Source organism: Tenrec ecaudatus, chromosome 4 (genome assembly GCF_050624435.1).
Source record: "Tenrec ecaudatus isolate mTenEca1 chromosome 4, mTenEca1.hap1, whole genome shotgun sequence".
Taxonomy (NCBI): Eukaryota; Metazoa; Chordata; class Mammalia; order Afrosoricida; family Tenrecidae; genus Tenrec; species Tenrec ecaudatus.
Genome location: NC_134533.1, coordinates 45,203,167 through 45,227,310, shown reverse-complemented (window position 1 = coordinate 45,227,310; position 24,144 = coordinate 45,203,167). Strand labels below are relative to the sequence as shown.

Below are 24,144 nucleotides of genomic sequence, written 5' to 3'. Positions count from 1 at the left end.
TTTTTAAAAAGTTATTTCACAGCTACACATAATGCTGAAATTGGCATCATCATGCCATTTTGTCTCTGTACATGTATCTCAGTGAGAAAAGTACCCAACTGAGGGATCTCTAGGTTAAATGGAATGTGAAGTTTTACCTTTTGAAGGTAAATTCAAATTGTCCTTCAAATAAGATTTGCCACTTTACAATTCTATCAACACTGCGTGACAGCACACATTTTTCTTCACATTGCAACACTGACTAATCTCAGTCTTTAAAAAATGTTGGCAATCTCTAATATAAGGAAATGATGTTTTGTACAATTTGTACTTCCTTAGTTGTTAGGATGATTTCCTAGTCTTTTTCAAGAACAATCTCTTTAGATGGATCAAGGAATTATTATAATTTTCAAAGTTGTCTTAGCTCCTGCTTTGATTCAATTTTTGCTTGGATTTTTTAAGTTTACATTTGTAATATTTAATTACACAAAGTGAAATACTTATAGCTGTCTCTTTTAGGGATCATTGAGATATAATATGGCTCTGGTCCATGCTGCTATTTTAGATAATTTCTGAGAAGTGGTGTTCCTGGTGGTAGAGTAACTCTTTTTATAACCATGCATTTAAGTAACAGCTATTCAATATTTGTTCAGGGAGTGATTAAAAATGTCTACCTTATATTTGTGATATGCATAATTTTATATAATGTAAAGAACCTGGTGCCACGTGGGCTATGAGTTGACATGCTAACTCCAAGGTTCATAGTTTGAACCAGTCAGCGGCTTCTCAAGGGAAAGGTGAAACTTTCAGCTCCTGGAAATATTGACAGTCTCAAAAACCCACAGGGCTAGGTTACTCTGTCTATAGTCAGATCACTGTAAGTTGGAATCCACTCATTGAGAGTCAGGTGAGTTTGGTTGAAAGGACTCGGTGTCACTGGGGATTAGACCTTGGACTGCTAGTCTTGAGATCAAATCACTGTTCTGGGATATAACAAAGAAGGAATCTGTTCCCAGACAGACTGAGAGTCTCAGAAACCTTTGTAGGGTTTTTATGAGTCAGAATTGAGAATTGATTCAATGGAAGTGGGGTTTAATGTATTATAGATGACACAAAGAGTGTTGGTGTCAAATTGGCTGAAGCACTTGACTGCTACCTGAACCCAATAACACCAATCAGCCACTCCATGGGAAAAAAATAATGTAGCAGTCTGATGCCATAAATCTTTATAGTCTTTGAAACCCCATGGGATGATTTCACTCTGTTCTTTAAGTCACTATGAGTTGGAAACCACTCAACTGCAATCAATTTGTTATTATGATCTCATCTCATGCTCTCATGGCCATCCACTACATGCCAACTCATACTGACCAGATATGGCTGGGTAGAAATGTCCCTCTGAGTTTCCAAGATGGTAACTCTTTATAGTAGTAGAAAGTCCCATTATTTAGGGAGGTTATAAATAATCCACAAAACTTATATAATGATTGCACATACATACGCACCTGTATGCATGTATATATGATGTGTGTGTGTGTGTGTGTGTACTGCCCCTGTGGGTTTCCAAGACTTTTCAGGATTAGAAACCCTCATGGCTTCCAACTATTAACCTCATGGTTTGCAGCCCAACTCATAAACTCATAAACCTCTATGCCTCTATGCCACTTGGTTCTCTCTCTCTCTCTCTCTCTCTCTCTCTCTCTCTCTCTCTCTCTCTCTCTCTCTCTCTCTCTCTCTCTCACACACACACACACACACACACACACCTGGTACCACAATGGGTTATGCTTTGGGCAGTTCTAATCCACTAGATGCTGGGTGAGAGAACGATAATACTTTCAGCTCACATAAAGAGTTAAGGTCCTGGGAAACCCACCGGGACAGTTCCACTCTGGCTTACAGGACCACTGTGAGTTGGAATCATCTCAACGGCAATGAGCTTAAGTTTATAAATTTGTGTGTGTGTGTCTTCAAAAAGTCCTTGGAAAATGAACTTAAGAGTTAATGGAATTTTTTCCATGAAGTGTTTAAAAGCCCCTGCATATGTGTATCTTGTTGCTCCATTACTGTCCAGTTCATTCCAAATTATTGCTGTTGTTTTCAGGTGTCATCAAGTAGGTTCTAGCTCATAACAACCCTGTCAGTCAGAGTAGAAATGCCCCCTAGGTTTCCAAGGTCATACAGCTTTACAGAGGCAGATTCTCACAACAGTCTCCTGCTCCCACAGAGCAGCAAGGGGTTTCAAACCTAACTTTTCAGGTAGCAGTCAAATGCTTAACCACTCTACCAGTAGGATATGCACACACATATGTGGTATATATGTGTACACATATATATGGAAGATATTAACTTTTAGCCCTAATGAGCCTTTGAAAATCTGAAAGTGGTCTCTATGATCTTATGTGAACTGAAATCATTGTATGACATTATTAGCTTGTGACTTCTATTAACTCCTTTTATTTTCTTGCTGGAGTTATATGTAGAATATTCATCCAGATGCAATGCAAAAGAAGACTTCTATCTGTATTAATCTTATTTTCTCCTTAGTCTAATGTTTCTTTTCAAATAAGTTATGATTTTCTTCTATAGCTATTTTCCTCAATAAATTGATCTACTTTCTCAAACATTCAAATTGACATCCATTCTCTTCTTTTCCTATATCTTACTGGATTTCTCTTGCTAACAGAGAGCAAGGCATGCCATGTTATTTAAAATAAATAGAACTCTAACCATCACCTCCAAGTGCTCTAGACACCTGTGTTTGTCTTAGCTTCCTGGGTCTTAAATTCCATTGAATGGATCAGCCATTGTGAAATGGATTTCAGTTTTTGCCACACCATGTGTCAGATAATTCAATGAAGACTCTTTTGCTTCAACTTGTTGTAGCCCTTCTTACAAAGAGGTCTTTGGGCTCGGGGTATATTGGGATAGGTTAGTGTACTTCTGATTGAACTGCCTATTTTTGCTTTTTAAAAAATGCCACACTGTGCTTACATATCAAGGATTGTATATGATTTTAATTGTGTTACTGAGGAATAAGGTCTACTTGATTTTCATATAGCTGTTGTAAAAAAAGTACTATTAAGTGATATTCTTAAAACAACAGAAAATGTGTTCTCTTCGATCCTGAGACTAGAGTCTAAATTCAGAGTGTCAGTACACCATGTTCTCTTTGAGGTTCTTGAAAATGCTTCCTTGCCTGGTCCAGTTTCTGATGGTTCCAGACATTACTTGTCTTGTGGCAACAAGCTTCCTTCTCTGCCCTGTTTCCATAGAGCCATTTACTTCCCGAGTTGGTTTGTTTCTGTGTCTCTTCTCCTTGATAAGCACACCACTCAGATTTGATTAAGGCCCACCTGACTGTATGGACTCATTTAACTAATTACACCTGCAATGATCCGATTTCTAAGTAAGTTCATACATACAAGTACTGGAGTTTAAAACCCCAATACATCTTTTTGGGAACACAATTTGATGACAACAGTTATATATAAAGTATATTGATTTGATAATGAATCCTGGGGTAACAAGGATTCCTGAAGGTGCTGTTGGGTAAATACTGAACTGCCAACTACAATGTCAGAGATTCAAACACAACAGTCACTCTAGAGGAGAGAGTTGAGGCTGTTTTTTTTCCCATAGAGATTTACAAAGAGTCAGAAATAATTCAATGGCAGGTATTTTTGTTTGTTTGTTTGTTTGAATCAACAAATGATGGAAAGATGTAAAACGACTAAGTTTAAAGCACTGTGTCAAACACTGGTAGGTGAGACCTGGGTTCAGTGATACAGAAATGGAGTATAACTAGGTCATCTATCTTAAGGACTCATTGCTTTATGAGGATGTCATACAATAAATGAATTACTGTGATTGTGGGCATAAGAAGCCATTGATTGTTACCATTTGTTGAATGCTTAGGATAACCAGGATCTATGGTAGGAACTTTGTACAAGAACTCTAAATGACATGTGAAAATGTTAATTTGATAAAAATATAACAAAGTCCTTATTATCTTCATGATAATGTACAGGTTAAGTATTTCAATGATCTCTGTAAGGTGACATGGCTAGAGGGCAGTGGGGATACGTTTTCCATTGCATTCTAATAGGTATCTTTTTTTAAAACGTTTTATTAGGGGCTCATACAACTCATCACAATCCATACATATATCAATTGTGTAAAGCACATCTGTACATTCATTGCCCTCATCATTTCTCCACCTAAACCCTTTGCATCAGGTCCTCCCCACACCCCTTCCAGTCGGTATCTTTGATGCCAAGCATGAGGCATCGACACATTCCTATAAGAACTTGTTTTTAAGGAGTGATTATTTATAAGCAGAGGTCACTTGAAATGTTGATTTTGGAGGTCATCTTAGCGTGAGCTCTAGAAATCAGGCAGCTTTTCTATTGAGCTTGTGACTAAAACAGACTAAGTATGAGGCACACACTGTGAAAACGGAGATGAGAACATGCAAGCGCTGGTCAGAGGACTCTGGCGAGGTAGCCAGGCTACAGTGACAGGCGGGGAGACGTGATCACTAAAGATGCTGTGACCTGTGCGAAATGTAATTTGAAACTCTGGCCATTCTAAGTGCTTTTCAAGCTGATAGTTAAATCAGCTTACATAACGGTGACTAGAACCTACCCACCTGGTTTGTTTCGTTCTAGTTTTTTAAATAATACAATTTGCAGAAAATCATGTCTTCCCACACACTTCTTCAGAACTAATTTGACCCGCACAAGCTAGTAGTTCTACCAGAGTTACAGTCAACGGCAAAGCACTTATTTGGAGTAGTAATTTTCTCTTCTCTTTCTGGTTGACTGAATTTCTCAGTAATTTTTATCGCCTCCTTTGTTGCTAGTTTCAGGCTTGTGAACACTGTGTTCCTCTGTCGTGGCCTTGGAAGTGGGGTGTGGGCTGTCCAAGGCAAGCACGGAGAGGAAAGTGTGAGGTTGAGGATGGGGTTTCAGGAGCTCCACCCCCTCTGCTCCCCAACACGATAGCAAAGCAACTCCAGAAGCTTCGTGTGGTGTAAAAATGGAACACCTTTTAAAATATCACATGAATGTTCCAATTACCATATGCAGCACTTTGGTTCATCATGCGATGTGAATCATTATTTAGCAATATTCATCCATGGCTTACTCAGCATTTTCCTACATTTCTAATGCAATTTCGTTTACTTATAAAGGTTGAGCACATGATTTCGCATACAAAGATTTTTACAGCAATTATTTTTAAGAAACACGATTGCATTCTAATATAGGAGCCTGGAGATTTTCATCAGGATTAAAAAATACTATGAAAAGACCACTGTGCAGAGTTTACTAAAAGCTTACTGATAACTTCTAAACTATCACTGTGGATTACATATCCTCATTGTTTAATTACATGTCTTAGTTATTTAGGGCTTCCATAACTGAAATATCATAAATTGGTGACTTTACAGAACAGAAATTTATTTTCTCATAGTTTATGAGGTATCAGACATCGTACATGGTAGCTCCTTTATGATACTTCCATTTATGGAGGGCGATTGCGGGGGGCACAGTTTCAGCCTGGAGAACATGCATTCGAAATCCTTTCTATCTCAGAACAATGGAGATTTTTCACAAAACAGGGCTAGTTTTATGTGTCTCTGGTTGCAAGTGTAGCAATCAGGTCAAATATTTTCTACCAAGTCTTCAGTTTACCACTCCTGGACACTCACCGTGTTGTAGGCTTCTCTCCTCTCTCATAATATTAATCTCCCCCAAATTATTTACCATATATTTAATGTACAACATTTTTACATTTCATTTTTCAAATTGAACTTTCAGATTTTTGTCTCTCCTCTCTAATTATATAATAAAGTACATGAGAAGAAGAAAGTGGTTTATTTCTTTTTCCCTCCTCTGTTGTTCATAAGTCTCAGGGCCTCATTGGAACCTGACAGGAGGCTTTCCGATGGACTGATGAAGAGAGGACTGCACAACATTATTTCTCAGAAATGTAGAGCTGACGGATGTTTACGCAGCATTAGAGTAATTTCCCTTTCATGAATTGTAACATCCCTTGGGGCTCCTGACATAGCAATCTTTGCTATGTTGTATACGCTCCTCTAAGTGGTAAAAACGATTAGTCAAACTCATGACTATTATGTTTACTTCTGTTATGTACACCAGAGCAATGATTTCCTCTTGCACCAGGGAACTATATGTCTTCTGGTCATATTTGAAGCCAGATTGCTAACTGTATGGAGACTCACATGATTCTTCTGGGAAATTGGCCTAAATGTTTCCATGATTTTATTAAATGATTTCTCTTTCTTGGACACAGTTATCTTTGGACATGGAATATACTTCAATATGAAATTAATATACTGTTCTTTCATTTACTTAAGAATTCTGTTTTAAAATAATTTCAGCTTCTTAGAGGAGAATGTAAATTATTTTGTCAAACTACAAGCTGTTCCTGTTTTCCCAGTTTGTCCCCAGCCAACAGCCTCAGAAAGTCCAGCCTTAGGACCCAGACATTTTATTCTGGGGACAAGCAGAGAAAGCTAGAAGACTGCACACACCCTAAAAAATGCAACACACCCTAAAAATGCAATGGAGTGACCTTTTCTGTTGTTGTTGCAAGACGTGTTCACTCATTAATTCTTTTATCACTGCGTTACACTGATTCTTCTTGGCAACCTTCACTGAGGTAAGTAGAGATATATGGATGGAGACTACAAAGAACATTGGATTTAGAATCAGCAAAAAGAGATTTGGGCAAACTGAGACACTTAATAGCACTTTGACCTTAACAAGTCACTGGATTTATTTGATTCTCAATTTTTTTAAGGAAAATGGAGTATTTTCTAAAATTATTTTTGTATAAATATGAAGATGAATTGTTAGAAAAAGTTGTAAAGTGTTATATAAAAGCAACTTTTTCATAACATTATAAAAAGTTTCATATTATAACTGTAATAAGGTCAAACTGTATGAGAATTCAAAAGTGAGCTTATATAAAGAGAGAGGGAAGTAAATAAAAAAGAGTCATAACTTCCAGAATTCTTTTCTCAACACAGACTTTAGTATCAAAAAATGCAATATCTGACTTCATAAAGAGATGCAAATATAGAGCAGGGTGGATGCAAACTGGAAATGATTTAAATCAATATGCCAAATTCAGGAAGACCTTATTGAAAAACTTCAATAGATGATAGCATTTGTATAAGATATTAAAGTAGAAAGTAGCATCCAATGTATTCTTTTTCATGAAATGGCTCAGGAACTGACTTAGTGAGGTAGTATATTATAAATACATGGATTTCTGAATCAGTCAGCTTGTCTGTGTTCTTCTCCTAGTTATACACTTTCCAGTGGTATAATTTTGAGTATATCTAATCCAAAAAGTAGAAAATGGATCTTCATTTGCACATGACAAATTATATGTGTGTGCGTGTGCGTGTATATACATACAAATGACACACCAACTTTCATAAGTTATTTCTGACTCACATACAGATGACCTGCCCACTATTATAAGTTATTTCTGACTCAGCATGAACTGACTTATCAGGCAGAGAAGGACAGCTCCCTAGAATATCCAAGGCTGTACATTTTCATGAGAAGAGAAAGCGTCATCTTTCTCCCATGGTATGACTGATGGGTTTGAACCATTCACTGTGGTTAGCCTTCAACAAGTAATGCCCAATGCTGCCATGGGCCCTTGTACCTGGTATAGAAGATCCTAAAGATTCTACAAGAACATTTTTGAAACTAGAGATATCAATGTCATTGAGACAAGACAAAAACACAAAAAGATTGGACTCCTTAACACTACTCCAGATTACTTCAAACAAGAAATTTTTTAAAATGTTATGTATGCTGGTGTTCCGTAGGGTTTTCAGTGGCTTCTTTCTCTGAAGTGGGGAGCTGAATTCGTTTTCATTGTCACGTAACAACATGCTATTGTTATATGCCATTGGGTCTATTTTAACCCATAGCGATCTGATGCACAACAAAGTGAAACACTGCCAGTGCTGCACCATCTTCACAAATGTTCCTGTGATGGAGCTCATCATTGTAGATGCTGTGCTAATCCATCTCCATGAGGGACTTACTCTTTTTTTGCTGCCCCTCTACTTTGCCAAACACGATGTCCTTCTCTAGGGACAGGTCTCTCCTGACAACATGTCCAAAGTACGGAAGACAAAGTCTCACCAAGGTCATCAGATCATGCTGGTGACTGGAAAAGTGATTGAATGAAGGTTAGCAGGTCAGATGGCAGGCCATTGATAGATCCTATAGTTTACATACATTGTGGCCAGACAGTGGCTCACATCCAAACAACCAGAAGTCTATGAACCAGAGGTCAAACTCAGAGCAAAGCAAGCAAGCTTTCAACACAATGCCTGTATATGTGAAGTAGGTCACGTCCCCAATAAAACTTCCTGTCAGTTGCAACAAGACTCTGACCTGAGTAAGGGGGTTGTACTCTACCCTAATCTTCTTATAACTCCGTGCTTATTCATACAAGAGCCCTTGTGAGGTTGATTGTATTGTAGTAGGTCACTTCATGGTGTATTGCTAGTCCTTGACTGCCAAACCTCTGAAAACCTGGCCCAGCTAAATGGGTACAAAATGCACCTATCACAGATCAATATTCTAGTCATTAAACAGCTAACATGGGCTACTATTAGTTATTTGGAATCAGATAATAATATGGCTTACTCTTTGGAGAATGACAAATTCAGTAGGAATAGTCTTGCATTTATTGTTAAAAAGAACATTTTAAGATTATCTTAAAGTAAGTGCTGTCTATAATAGCATCATATTTATATGACTACAAGGAAGTTCAGTTAATGCAACTATTATTCAAACTTAACACCAACCCAAAACTCCTATGATGAAGGCTTTGAAGAGATGGACCACTTTCAGAAGTTGGAAATTGATCAAGCATGCTATCAAAAGGACTTTGTGTTTGGGAATGCAAAATTTGGAAACAAAGAGGAAGAAAGAATGCATAGAAAATGTGACCTTTGTGACAGAAACTAAGTTGGCGATCACATGATAGAATTTGACAAGTCTGATGACTTACTTCTGTATTACAGATACTTTTCTCCAACAACAAAAACAGAAACTGTATACATGGGCATGGACAGATGAAAGTATAGGAATTGAAATGATTACATCTGTGGGAAGAGATGATGGAGAAGTTTGATATCAACAGCCAAAACAAGGGACTGTCAGATCCTCATATTTAAGTTCAGGTTAATGTTGAAGAAAATTAAAATTTGGCTCATTAAGAGCCAAAATATGACTTTATAAATATGCCACCTGAATTTAGAGAATATCTCAAGAATACATGTGAATCACTGAGTAGTGATTAGACAAGCCCTCAGGATCTATGAGATGACATCAAGAAGAAAGGAAAGGGTAATTATAAATTCTCAAATGAATAACACACTCAGCATATATCAAAATCAAAGAACTTAAGAAAAAAATTCAAGCCTCAAGAGGTTTCTATGGGTCAAATATCAAGTAATGCAAGAAGCATTGTGAGGTAGTTACTTTATTGTGCCAACCTGGCCGATAAACACATGTGGGAATAATTTAAGGGTAGAGGGATAAAGGGCTCAGTGGGCATTGCCTTTCTAGTTCTCAGGTCTCTTGCTCTCTGATGGTCAGACCAGAGTGCAGCTGCCTAACCCAGTTCCCTGCTTCAGCTTGCAAGGCTCACTTCCTGCAAGATATCCCTGAGGAGATGCCACATGGACCTACCCCGATGCAGCCCTGGGTGCTGGAGCAGCCGTGTGAAGAGCCCTGCCAGTGCTGAGATGATTACACATTCGCTGACGTGGCTTTCCTCCTGCAGTTGCATCATTGCCTGTGTTTTGTGAGATGGAGGAGGACTTTGTGGATTGGTTTCAGATTGGGTTAATGTTGGGCTTGTCGGCTTGGGCAGCACTGGGTTGGGAAGTTTTCCTGATGTGCACTTAACCTTATCTAAGACTCTCTCATGCTTGAGTTTCAGTGAATTTGTTTCTCTAAAGCACCCAGACTCACACACATTATATGAATATGGAAGGAATTTACAGAGTTACTCAAACAAAAGAAGTGCTAGATAGTCAACCATTTCCAGAGGCAGCGTATGATCAGGAACCACTGGTACTGAAGGAAGACGTCCAAACCACACTGAAAACATTAACAAAAAACAAGGGTCCAGCAATTGGTGGAATACCAATTACAATGTTTCAATAGCTATTGAAGCATTGGAAGCTGCCAATGGCCCAGATAAAGAAAAACTTAAGACAGCTTTTTCCAAAAGACTGGGAGGGATTCATATTGTAAAAAAATGAATAAGCAGAAGCAGAAACTATTGAACAATATAAGTAATATATCGACAAGGTGTATTAGTGAACAACCACAAATTCAAATTGGACAGGGATTCGTATAATCAAGCCAGACTCAGAAGAAAACATATCACCTGGGATATTAGTTTTAACATCAGATATATTTTGGCTGAAGCCAAAGACTATCAGAATTATGTTTACTTGAGCTGTGTTTTATTATACAAAGGCATTGGTCTGTGTGGATCATAGCAATCAATGGATCACCTTGAGCATTATGGAATTCCAGAACATCTCATTGCACACATATAGAACTTATACACGAACCAAGAGACAATCGTCCAAACCGAACAAGGAAATACTGCGTGCTTTAAAATCAGGAATGATGTGCATTAGGTTTGTGCACTTTCACCATACATACGTAATCTATATGTTGAGCAGATAATGTGAGAAATTGGATGATATGGAGAAGAATGCAGCAACAGAATTGGAAGACGGCTGATTAACACCCTAAATGTGGATATAACACAATCTTGCTTGCTGAAAGTGAAGAGGACTTGAAACACTTGCTGATGACTATCAATGATAAAGCCTTAAATATGGATTGAAACACAACATAAAATATTACAATGCTCATAACTGGGAAAACAGATAATGCCAGGATAAAAGGAGCAAAGTTGAAGTGGTAAAGGTTTCACCTGTCTTGGCCACACAAATACTGCTCTTCTAAGTTTAAACAAAATAGCTCACTGCAGCAATAATTCAGAAGCACGGGGACCCTAGCAGTCTGGAAATCAGCACCACCTTGCCTTTGGGCAAATCTGCTGCACAAGGACTCTGTTAAGTATTTGAGGACTAAGGAGTGCCTGGTCCAAGCCATGATATTTCCAGTTGCCTCACAAGCATGTGGAAATCAGACATTGAATAAGGAAAACAGAAAAAGAATCAGTGCACTTGAATTATGATGCTGGTGAAGAATATTGAAGGTACTATGCACTGCCAAAAGAAAAAGCAAATCTGTCTTGCAAAAGGGGACTTTGTCTCTTGTACTTTGAACTTGTATGGATCAAGTCTTGATGACCTTTAAAGTTTGTGAATGGCCATTAAAGATTCCTGTAGATCCCCGTTCACCTGGAGCAAAGGATTAAGAAAGTCACTAAATTCTCAGACAAGAGACAAATTAGCTACAACCTTACCTATTCTGATATCAGAAAAACTAGATGATCCCCAATTAGCACCGCTGGTGATTCTGATCTAGATGACAATAGTTAAAATAGGCAAGAAATGTGGACCAGAATTAAAATTCTTACTTAAAAAAAAGTCAGACAAATTGGAACAGAAGAAAACAGAGGTCTCAATGTGTATAAAATGGAGTTCAACTTCTGAGATAAGCCTTTCGCGAAATAGTGGAGTGGTGCACGTTAGAAAGTATCTCACCAGAAGGTGGTAAGCCCCCTGGTGGCACAGTAGGGCAGGCATTGGACTGCTAACTGCAAGGTTAGCACTTTGAAGCTACCAGACATTCTGGTGGGAAAAGATGAGTCTGCTCTCACCCAGAGGTACAATCACAAAGTCAAAGTGGGGAACTTCTACCCTGTCCTAAATGGCTTCCGTAGTCAGAATGGACCCCATGGCAGTGAATGTTTTTAATTTCATTTTGGTTTGGTTTGGTTTGCCTGGAAAATCATTGCTTGGCTTAAAAAAATGAATATAAAACCAAAATGTCAACTACTAAAAGCAAAGAAGAAATGAAAAGGGGGCAGGGATACTAGAGTACTAGAAACAGAACAAACCACACAAAGCAAATGTTGACATAGCGTACTAAGCTTTCTAATGGGAACCTAATGTCCCGTAAACTTTCAACCCAAAAATTAGTATAATAAATATTTCAAAATTCAATTTTTAAATTACAAAACTAACTCATTTCGAACGGAGTTCTAATGACAAAGGAGCATGCGCTCTTGCTCTGTTTGAAAGTGAAGGCCAAGCCTTTGGCTATCCTTAATGATCCTCACACTAAAGGTACAATTTGGTGATACATCTGTTAAGAGAAATAGAAAACTTAGAATAGGACTAATAGTTGGGGAGACACGACCAAGCAGGACAAAAGAATTAGAGAACAATTCATGATTCTATATAATTAAGTGGTAAGGAAGATGTTCCAAAGAGATGTGGTGTGGGTTGGTATATTCAGGGAAGAAATGAACATCAGCAGGGCCTAAAAGCACATGGATGATGAGCAGAGGGTGGAGGACATTCCAAAAAGAATAGAGGGAAGTATTGGGGATTATGTGTGTAATAAGTCAAGGGAATTACTTTGACCCAGGCTGACAGCTGGTGCTGGAGAATACAGATAAATCTGAGTTCATATAGTAAGAAGAACCAGATTATGAGTTTTTTAAGTTCAATTTCATTTTATCCATACATATACATAACTTTGAATACTTGCATAAATGTGGCAATGCACAGGTTTGGGAAGTACTGTTTCTGTGTGTGTGTGTGTTGCTCTTTTCTTCTATTGATTTGTCCAGCCCTTTGAACAAGTGACTCTGTCTAAGATCCTAAGAAGCAGCTTTCTGTATGACTCTGCCCCTATTTACACAGATTTCATTGTTTTATATAACTGATCCTCTATCTGGCTATTACTCTGTTTTTATTGCTTGTCTGCCAAGAATCACGATGCAGTGAATGCCTTAGCATATGGGTCGTTACTTGTCTATGACTGCTTTGTTTCTATGGGATAGACTTTTAAGAGAAGGGTTTTTGTTAAAATAGATTCTGACATTTCACATTTGCCAAGCAATGTATTAAGGAATCCTTTCCTACCATCTCCACCAAAAATAGGTATCATGGCTCCTTTCCATTTTTGCTGATCTAAAAGATTTGAAAATATATATACCTGGAAATTTTAATGTGATTTAAATATCCCATAAAGCATTTTTCTTATTTTAAATGATTTGTCTGATTAAGCTCTGAGGATGTGATCAAAAACTCTACATGTTGCTTTTAATTTGTTTTTCATTTTCTTAAAAAATTTTACTAATCAGGATTTAATCAAGAAAGTAAACTGAGATATAGTTGAACATTTATGAAACAAGGGGTTTATGATAGTTCTGTTAGTTCACACAGTGGCAGGAATGTTGAACAACAAAGATAAAAATAGGGAAATTGGAGAATTAGAGAAAATACACTAACTACCCTTTTAGAATAATCCCCGAGAGAGAGCAATAAGAGCCCACGAGGGAGATCTGAGTGGAACATGATGAAGTGTTTGTGAGGAGCCCCTGCAAAAGCTACTGTTCTTAGCTGCCACTGAGTCAGCGCCAACCCCTAATGATCCTAAGCACACCAGGGCAGAACACTGCCCAGCCGGTGCCCTTCTCACAATTGTCCCTGTACTGGCAGCCACTCTGTCCATCCACCTTCTTGAGGGACTTCCTTTTTTCCCACTGCCCCTCCACTTTACCAAGCATGATGTCCTCTGGGAACTGGTCCCTCCTGACAGCATATCCCAAGTACATCAGACACAGTCTCTGCATCCGTGCCCATAAAGAGCACTCTGGCCATACTTCTTCCAAGACAGATTGGTTTGTCTTTCAGCAGTCCATGCTACTTTCAATATTCTTCTTGAACACTATAATTCACATGAGTTGATTCTTCTTTGATTGTCCTTATTCAATGTCAAACTTTCACCTGCACTTAAGGCATTTAAAAAGCCATGTTTGGGTCAGGCACACTTTAGCCTTCAAAGTAACATCCCTGCATTTCAACACTCTAAAGAGGCCTTGTACAGTAGTCACTCAATGAAACACATCTTTTGATTTCTTGCCCGTTGCTTCCATGAGTATTAATTATGGATCCAAGCAAGACAAAATCCTTGACAACGTCAACCTTTTCTCCATTTATCACGGTGTTACTTATAGGTCCAGTGTGAGGATTCTGCCTTCTTTATATTGATCTGAAATCCACACTGAAAGATGCAGTCTTTGATCTTCACCAGTAAATGCTTCAAGTCCTCCTTACTTTCAGCAAGCAAAGTTGTGTCCTCTGCCTGTCACAGATTTTTAGGAAGCCTTCCTCCAATGCTCTTCCACATTACTTTCACTCTTCTTCATATAATCCAGGTTCCCTGATGATGTTCTCAGCATACAGGTGGATCTGTATGGTGAAAGCATGCAACCCCACCCACACCTTTCCTAATTTTAAGCCGCACAGTAGTCCCTGTTCTGTTCCCATAAATGCCACATGATTCATGTACAGCTTCCAAATGACCACAATGCAGTGTTCTAAGATTCCCATTCTTCTCAAAGCTATCCATAGTTTCCTAAGGTCCACACAGTCAAATGCCTTGGCATAATCAACTAAACAAAAGTAAACATCTTTTCTGCTCTCCGTCAAGATCCAGCTGGCAGCAACAATGATGAGCCTTGCTCCACGTCCTTTTCTGAATTTGGCCTGGCTTTCTGCAGCTCCTTGTCAGTGTAATACTGCAACTGTCGTTGCACAATCTTCAGCATAACCAGTGACACAGATCTGTTTTCCACATTGTATTGGGTCACCTTTCTTTGGAATAGATACAAATATGGATCTCCTCCTGTTAGTTGGCCAAGTGTCTGTCTTCCACGTTTCCTTGCATAGTGATTCCAACCCTTCATCGACTTGTTGCCACATTTCAATTGGTATTCCACGAATTCCTGCAGACGTGCTGTTGGCTAATGCTTTCAGTACAGTTTGAACTTCTTCCTTCAGTCCAATGGTTCTTACTAATATGCTCCCTCCTGGAATGGTGGAATGTGGCCTGGTTCTTTGGTAAAGAGACTCTTTGTTTTCTTTCCTTCCTTTTGATACTGCCTGCATCACTCAATATTTTCCCATAGATCTTTCAACATTGCAACACGTGACTTGACTCTTTTCTTGAGTTCTTTCAGTTTTAAAATATGCTGATTGTAGCTTCATTTTTGGTCTTCTCACTGTAAGTCTTTGTGCATTTAATTATAATATTTTATTTTGTTTTCTCAAGCTGACATTTGAAAATTTCTATGCAACTCTTTGATTTCATCATTTCTTCCATTTGCGTTAGCTACTCTAAAATTAAGAGCAATTTCAGAGTCCCTTCTGACATCCACTTTGATCTTTTTCTTCTTTCTGGTCTCTAATAATTTTGCTTTATTCATGAATGATGTTCTCGATGACCTCCCACAGCTCATCAGGTCTTCTATCATTAATGTTCCAGGCTTTAAATCCCACTGTTCTCAAAAGTCAGTGGGAAGGACTCCAGGTCCCATTCTGACTCTCATGGAATTATTCCAATTTTCTTCAGCTTTATCCTGAAATTTCATAAAAGCAATTGATTGACTGTTCTACAGTTAGCTCCTGGACTGGTTTTAGCTTCTAGTATTGATCTTCTTCATAGCATCTTCACACAGATTCAGTCTATTTGATTTCTGTGTGTTCTATCTGGAGAAGTCCATGCGTGTATAGTGAGTTGCTTTTATCTTGTTAAAAAGGTATTTGCTATGAACAAGTCACTGGTCCCACAGAATTCTACCTTGCGATCTGCAACGCCATCCCTGTCATCAAGACTGTGTTTTCCAACTACTGTTCTTTCTTTGTTTCCTAGTTTGTCATTCCAGTCTCCAATAATTGTCAATGAATCTCGCTTGATTGCAATTTTGATCGATTTCCAACTGGAGACTTTGATAGAATTCTTCAATGTCTTCACCGCTAGCTTGTGTGGTTGGTGCATACATTTGAATAATAGTTGTGTTGATTAAAGTTCCTCTGGATAGTTATAACCCTATCACAGACAGCATTGTACTTTAAGACTGATTTTGCAATGTCCTTTTTGATCATGAATTCAAATGCCATTCCTCATGATTATGTCATTCGAGGCATAGCAAATAATCATTTTTCCTGATTCAGATTGGCCAAACCAGTCTATTTTAGCTCCCTAATACCTAGGATATCATTTCATTTGGATGACTTCCATGTTTTCTAGATACATACTTTGCACATTTCAAGTTCTGCTCAATAGCAGATTTTTGAAGCTCTTTTCCTTACCTTGAGTCCTGCCCCAGCAACGCAGGAAGCCCGCAAGAGCTCCACTCCCACAGACTTTAACCCACTCACTTCACCATCGGTGACTCCACGCCAAGGAAGAAGCTCCGACTTTGTCACATTTTGAGTGCTCTCAGACCTAAGGAGCCCCTTACAGCACCCTTGCTGGCTGGCACTGTTCTACCCCCATCCATTACGTCTTCAGTATCTGACAATGTTTCAAAGCTAAGCATGAGGTTTTCTGTTACTACTTCTTCCACAATGGGCAGTCAATTCTTTCTTCATTGTCTGTTCTTAGTCTGGAAGCTCCACTAAAACCTATTCACGTTGTTGACTCAGCTAGCTTTTGAAACACAGAACTTCCAGCATCACAAAACCACACAAGCCACCACATTGCAACAAGTTTACAGACAAGTGGTGGAGTAAAAGATTCTCACTGCTACCGAGTCAATGCTGGCTCACAGCGATCCCCTGTGGGTTTTCAAGACTGCAACAGTTTATGATAGTAGAAAGTCCAGTATTTCTCTGGAGATATTGAACTACCGACCATATGGATATCAGCCCATCATGTTCATATCTGGTGATGGGCTGGGGTTATTTTAGGAAACAACCACTGGAGTCTAGACCAAATAGTACAAGAATAAACTAGAATCTGCAGGACTTTTAACCACAATGCCCTTCAGAGTAGAGGCATTGCTTCTTCCCTTTTAGGTTTACACACGCACGTGCGCGCACGCGCACACACACACACACTCACATGCGCATATTCATATTATGTGTGTGGAAGGGATTATTTTAACCTGGAATCAAGTGAGAGAGACAACTTGGGAAAATGTACTTGTAGTTTGACCAAATTAACAAAGAACATAAATGACGAAGCATAATATCAATTATTTTTAAATGTTCCCCAAATGCTAATATTTAAACTTCTGTTTAAAGTATGGTTATTTAGTTGTGATTGTTAAGTCTTCTCTACTTTAATGTTTTTGTTTACTCGGTCTACTTATTTTAGGTGCCCTTTGGTCAGCTATAACTCACAGGGAACTTATGTATAGCCGAATGAATCCCTACCTAGTCCTGTACAACCCCCACAATGGTTTTTATGCATAAACTCAAGTGTGTAGCCACTCCGTCAATCTCTCTCCTTAACAGTTTCCTTTTTCTTTCTTTCTTTTTGTTGACTGATGTACAACTCGGCCATCATTGATTAATTGAATCTCACATTACAAGTTCAATTATATTAACCTCTTGACTTTCTAATATTTTTATTAAATCTCCTGTATTTTGGTGTAATACAGTATATGACTAGTATATCGTATTTATGCAAAATCCCTATTTGAAGTTCTAGTTCTTCTTATTTGAAACTTTAACTTGAGTAAATTTAATATTGATAACACTGTTTTGTTATTTGCATTAATCTGATATCACTTTGCCTATTTTTTTCAGTGTGCATACATTCTGTTCCAATCTAGCTCTTGGTATTTCTAGGGGGGAAAATGTAATCTGTTTGTATTTGGAATACTGGCTGATAGGCAGGACTGCAGTCCTTCCAACTTCCTTTGGACTTCCTTCTTCCTTTCCACAGCTGAATACTCATTTCCCTTTTCCTTATTTTTGCTTGACTCAGTAAAGTTGAGTCATTTGTATTAGCCTTCAACTGTTTACTCTTTTCCCATTTATCTAAAATCACATTAATTTCCCATATTCTCACAATGAGATAATTTTATAAGCAGTCAGGAGATAAAAGAATATATGCATTGGGTAAAGTGCTCAAAAAGCTCTCTTTAAAGTATTAAGAAGCAGCAAGTAGGTCACTGTGAAGGCTAAGGTGTACTTGATGCAAGCCACGGTGGGTTTTTTGTTTGTTTTTCCCCTTCCAATTTGCCCCATATGCACCTCGCAGTCAGCAGTCAAATTCACAACCACCACACCATCAGGGCTTCTTCCCATTTGCTTCTAAAAGATAGTTACCACAGAAGACCAAGGAAGAATTGATGCCTTTCAATTGTGGTGCTGGCAAAGAATTTAAAATATGCCCTAAACCACTAGAAGATCAAACAATCTGTGTTGGATGAAGTAAAGTCAGAATCCTCCTTTAACGCAAGTGTAAGGACATCATCATGCGCGGCATGACTCATTCAAGTCATTCAAGAAACAAAAGCAACGGAAGATGCTCAAAGACATCCATTGCCGCAGTCGCTCCAGAAGCAGGCGCTCCAGCATCGGTTGTAAGGCAGGTGTACATTGGATCACCGGGAAATGAGCCTCAACTGCAGGATATTTGATGGCACTTAACAGCAGCATCATCAATAATTTAAACCAAATTATTTATCCTGTTATACTAGCGTAACACCTTGAGGAGAAAACGCCAAGTGACAGAAGCATTCCGGGCTGCAATACTTAGACAGAGAGGGAATTCCTTCCAGTTTCTCCTCATTTGACCCTCATCAAAAGTTGAATCCTTCTCAGTATCTTTTCTCTATCGAGAAAACGAGCACTTACGGGTACATCTGCGAGTCCTACAGATCTACTTACTCAGCAGAAATCACACGACAATTGTCTTAGTGTCGAAGCTTCTGTTCTATGAAGCTGTTTAATATTCCAAGGACTCATACTCACAGCACTGGGGAAAGCTGTTGTCAGTGGAAGGGAAGTGGCTGCCAATCCTTGGGTTACACTGTGCAGCTGGGGGAGGCTACACAGCCCAACAAGTCAGCGCGATCTACAGCCTGCAACTTGAGGTTTTGAGTGAGTCACACCCTCTCAGGTCCACCCTCTCATCTTTAAAATATGTGTGGAACAAAAGAAGCCACTGCCATTTGATCAATTCTGACCCATTGTGACCCCAGAGCAGGCTAACAATGGCCTGCCAGTTTTCTGAGATTCTGCATCTTACCCAACAGCCCCACCAAAAACCCTGTTTCAAAACTTTAAAGATGATCCCTTTCCCCTTCCTTAACCCACACAGAGACGTATTTCCACTCCCTAAATGTATCGATGTTGTTGTTGTTCGGTGCCATCCAGTAGATTCTGACTCAGCGTGGCCTTATGGACAACACAATGAAACAGGCCTGTCCTCTGCCGTCATCACCTTTGTTCTCATCGTTGAGCTGGTGATGCAGCCATTGAAGCCATGGTGTCAATCTGTCTTGTCAAGGACCCTCCTCTTTTTCCCTGCCCTTCTGCATTACTGAGCACAATGTCCTTTTCTAGGGATTGATCTCTCCTGACAAGTCCAAAATGAAGAAGAGAAACTCTGGTCATCCTTGTTTTTAAGGTGGTTTCTGGCTGTACGTCTTTCAAGATAGACGTATTTTTCCATTGGACAGTCTGTGGTGTTTCAATATTCTTCTCCAGCACCATAATTCAGTTGCATCAAGTCTTCTTTGGTCTTCCTTCTTCAGCATCCACCTTTCACAGGCATAGATTGTGATTGAAAAGATCCTGGCTTGGGTCAGGTACATCTTAGTCCTCAAAGTTACCTCATTGCTTTTCAAACCTTCCAAAAGGTCTTGATCAGAAAATGTCCTCAGTGACATGTGTTCTGTTATCTCTTGACTGCTGCTTCCAGTAACATTGATTGTGGATCCAAGCAAGATGAAACCCTCTATGACTTCAATCTCTCCCTGGTTACCATGATGCTAACTATTGATCCAGTTGTGAAAATGTTGGACTTCTTGATATTGAAGTGTAATCCATACTGAAAGCTGCAAGCTTACATGTTTAACAAGTTCTTCGTGTCCTCACTCCCAACCCTAGATATCAAAGGCTGGAAATAAGGCTTCCACCAATCAGAATACCACTTCTTCTTCATACAAGCAAGGTTCTTTAATGATTTGCTCAGCACACAACTGAATACATGTGCTGAGAGGAAAGAGCTCTGATTATATACTGTTCCTGATTTAAACCATGCAGCATTCTCTTTTTTTCTGTTTCCACAATTGCCTCTTGATTCACATACAGGTTCCAAATGACCACACTAGAGTGTTCAGAGATTCCCATCTTTCTCAAGGTTACCCATTGTTTCTTCTGGCTCATGCCGTCAAACGCCCTGGCACAGTCCATGACACTCAACATTCTTCTGGTATTCTCTGCTTCCACTCAAGACCCTCTCACATCAGAAGGAGATCCCGTGTGACCTGTCCTCTTCTGAATCAGCCTGGGTTCCTGACAGCTCCTTGTCAATGTACTACCTCCACTGTTGTTGGATGATCTTCAGCAAACTTTTATGCGATATCATATATCGTTCTATGCTTTGTGCATGCTACTGGTCACTTTTCTTTTGAAGACGTAAAGTGTGGAATTCTCTCCATCAATTGACCAAGTAGCTGTCTTCCGTATTCCCTAGCACAGAGCACTAAGGGCTTCATCACCTTTTGAAACATTTCAATTGGTATTTCATGAATTCCTGCTGGCTGGTTTTTGTCCAATTATTTCAGTGTCATTTGAACTTCTTCCTGAAAAAAAACAATGGCTCTTACTCACATACTATCTCCTGAAATGGTGGAATGTCAACTTTTTTATACATCTTCTTTTGATGCTTCCTGCATCATTCAATATTTTTCTTTTTTTAGTGAGAGTGAGTGAGTGAGAGAGTTGGACAATGAGTGAGAGAGTGAGTTAGTGAGTGAGAGAGTGAATGAGTTAGTGAGTGAGTGAGTGAGAGAGTGAGTGAGTGAGTGAGAGAGCGAGAGTTAGTGAGAGTGAGAGAGTGAGTGAGTGAGTCCATTCAATATTTTCCCATAAAATCTTTCAATATGGAACTTGAAGCTTGATTTTGTTTCTTTGAATTCATCAATGTAAGATATGCTGAGTGTGTTCTCCACATTTAGTTTTCTAAATTGAAGTCTTCATCTTGTTATTATATTCTTGTGTTTCCTTTTGAAATTTTCTGTTCACTCCCTTCCTTCATCAGAACATCTATTAGCTTTAGCTAATCTACAAGTAAGAGCAGGTTTCAGAGTCTCTTCTGAAATTCACTTTGATTTTTCCCTCTTTCCTGTCTGTTGAGTGACCTTGAGCTTTCTTCTCCTGTGATGCTGTTTGTGTCCTCCCACAGCTCTTCTGTCATTAGTGCTCAGCGCATCACATTTGTTCTTGAGATATTAATCTGCGGCTCAGATTATCGCTGGGGATAAGACATGGAAATAGGACAAATATACTCTATCCAAACAATTCTCATCCCTCCCATGCATTGCTCATGTTGTTTTATTCTGATGTGAATGAAATGCTTCCACTGCATCATTTTAGCAAGCTGTGGCTCTTCAGTCCTCTTCTGACCTCCATTGATCCTCTTCTGAGTTATCAAAGGCACCAATAAAATCTGAAGGTGTAATTCAGGATTGACAATATTATCAACACAAGAAAAATATGCGTTTCATGATGAAATTATTTTATCTGAACGTGTTGCTTCTTTAATTTTATCCCATTGATAAATCAAAGAACTCATGGAGGGTAAGAACCCTGTCATATTTATATTCCAAGCATACAGCACAGTATCTGGCATTTATGAAGTAACCAATAAATGTGACCAATGGAATCTCTTACTTTTCTGATAATTATCTAATGTGTTAACAAGCAAGCAAAAAGCACACAAGTGTAATTTCCAGGTTCAAGCATCAGCCTTACGTTGTATCGACTTGTCTTACATGGCAGATAGAATAAAACGACAGCTTTAACGTGCACAGGTTCTCAGGCTAAACTGCCTGAAATGAACCCCTTGTTCTTTACTAGCTGTAAAACCATGGGAAATGAATACATGTCTATGTGTCTGATTCTTCGGTTGTAAAAAAAGTGAATAATAATGCTATCAAAGCTAGGACTTATATGAGAATGGAATGCTATACTAAAGAAATTGGCAGAAGACATGGTAAAATACAAGCCAGTGTGTGCTGATGTTAGCTGGTTAAATAATATCCCACAAAGCATCAACATGTTGTGGATAAAATCTTAACCAGGTCTCTGGGACTACTTTAATATTTTTCAAAAGACAGAAAAATTATTTCTAGGCCTATATGCTTATAAAACCCGATTTGAGATATAACAGGGGCCAATCTTTAAGTATCAGTGTTAATTTGGTGGTTGGATGGCAAGAAACCCTATGCATTTTAAAGATGCACAGAGTGAAACTGCGTTAGATCATACAATATAATTTTGCATCCAACTTCACAGTTCTGTCTGCATTTGATATCTTATTTTTTTTTTTAGGGTCAGAGTAGATAGGCCCATTGTTTAACAAGTAAGAAATCTGGTCTAATGAGATAAAGTGACTTGCCCAAGGTCACTTAATATGGGAATCAGAGCTCAAGTTTCACAGAGGTCTAACTTCCACTCGATGTCCTTTTACTCTATCATGCAGCTCTTCCTGAAGGAATCCATATGCAAACCCTTGTTTTTATTGTGTAAAATTCAATGATATAAAATTTTGTCCAAATGTTCAACCATTGTTTTTCAATAAAATATCATATACTAGGAAAACTTCGAGTTCCCAACACCTAGGGCTTATGTAACCATTTGCTATGTATATTCTTAAAGTAATTACAAAGATGTACTGTTGCTTTTGGTATAAAGCTTGCAAAAACTAAAAATAAATATCCTGGCTGAATTTGGCACACAGGCTCGGGTAGTGGGGAGGAAATGATTCACTCAGGGTTCAGTGTAGCAATAATAAAACTCACAACCTTCCTCTAGTTCTTAAACGCTTCCTCCCCCCAACTATCATGATCCCAATTCTACCTAGAAAACCTGTTAGACCAGAGGATGCACAACGGTACAGATGAGATCTAGAAACACAGGGAACCCAGGACAGATGAACCCCTCAGGACCAGCAGTGAGTGGTGATACAGGGAGGGAAGGGGATATAGAAAGGGGGAACTGATCTCAGGGATCTACATATACCCTCCTTTCTGGGGGATGGGCAACAGAAAACTGGGTGAAGGGAGATACCGGGCAGTGTAAGATAAGATAAAATAATAATTTATAAATTATTAAGAGTTCACGAGGGAGCGGGGAGCGGAAAAGGAGGGGAAGGGAAAAAAGGAAAATGGGGAGCTGATTCCAGGAACCCAAGTGGAAGGCGAATTTTGAGAATGATGAGGGCAACGAATATATAAGTGTGCTTGACACAATGGATGTATGTATGGATTGTCATAAGAGTTGTATGAGCCCCAATAAAATGATATTTTTTAAAAGTACTGAAAAAATGTAGCTCTGTCTTATTTGCAGAAATTCTAGTAAGGAAAGAAGAAGAATTTTAATTGAAATAAAGTGTGTTTACTGAATATTTCTAAGACAACATGATTCAATCAGTGCTGTTAATGATAGATTAATTAGATTTCTATTAGTAACACAAAAATCATAATTGATACACTGATTATTAATGTAGAAATGGTTTGAAGTCACTGATACTCGTTTTCTTAAGTAAGTTAAATATTCAATAATCTTTTTATCCTGTAACATTTGTTTTGATAAGCCTTTCATCTCTTTTTCTCACCAAAGTTCAAGTTCTTTTTAGATTCTATTTATAGAGGTGAAATAATGGGGATGTTGCTATAGCACTATTTTTACCAAAATAGGAATGAACTTGGGTCAAACCAGGTATAAATTATTATATTGATGAAGTCAGCACACTTGAAACTATTCTATAGCAGACTAGGATCCCAGAATATAGAAATCAAAAGCATCTCAGAGGGACGTTCCGTCCATCGCGGTTATTTCATGTGAGATGCATAGATTCGACAAGGCAGAGTGTTTCTGTGCTGTTCGGCATTGTGCTAGTTCAC

The 24,144-nt window shown here is 38.6% G+C and overlaps 1 protein-coding gene across 1 annotated transcript in view; it reads left to right on the top strand.

Moving 5' to 3' along the window:
- ANO3 (anoctamin 3) overlaps positions 1 to 24,144 on the top strand; it is a 460,260-nt gene that overhangs the window by 128,223 nt on the left and 307,893 nt on the right. The window contains exons 3-4 of the mRNA XM_075548400.1: positions 8,172 to 8,181; positions 9,446 to 9,485. Coding sequence (XP_075404515.1) covers positions 8,172 to 8,181; positions 9,446 to 9,485 — 50 coding nt within the window. The remainder of the gene's footprint in view (positions 1 to 8,171; positions 8,182 to 9,445; positions 9,486 to 24,144) is intronic.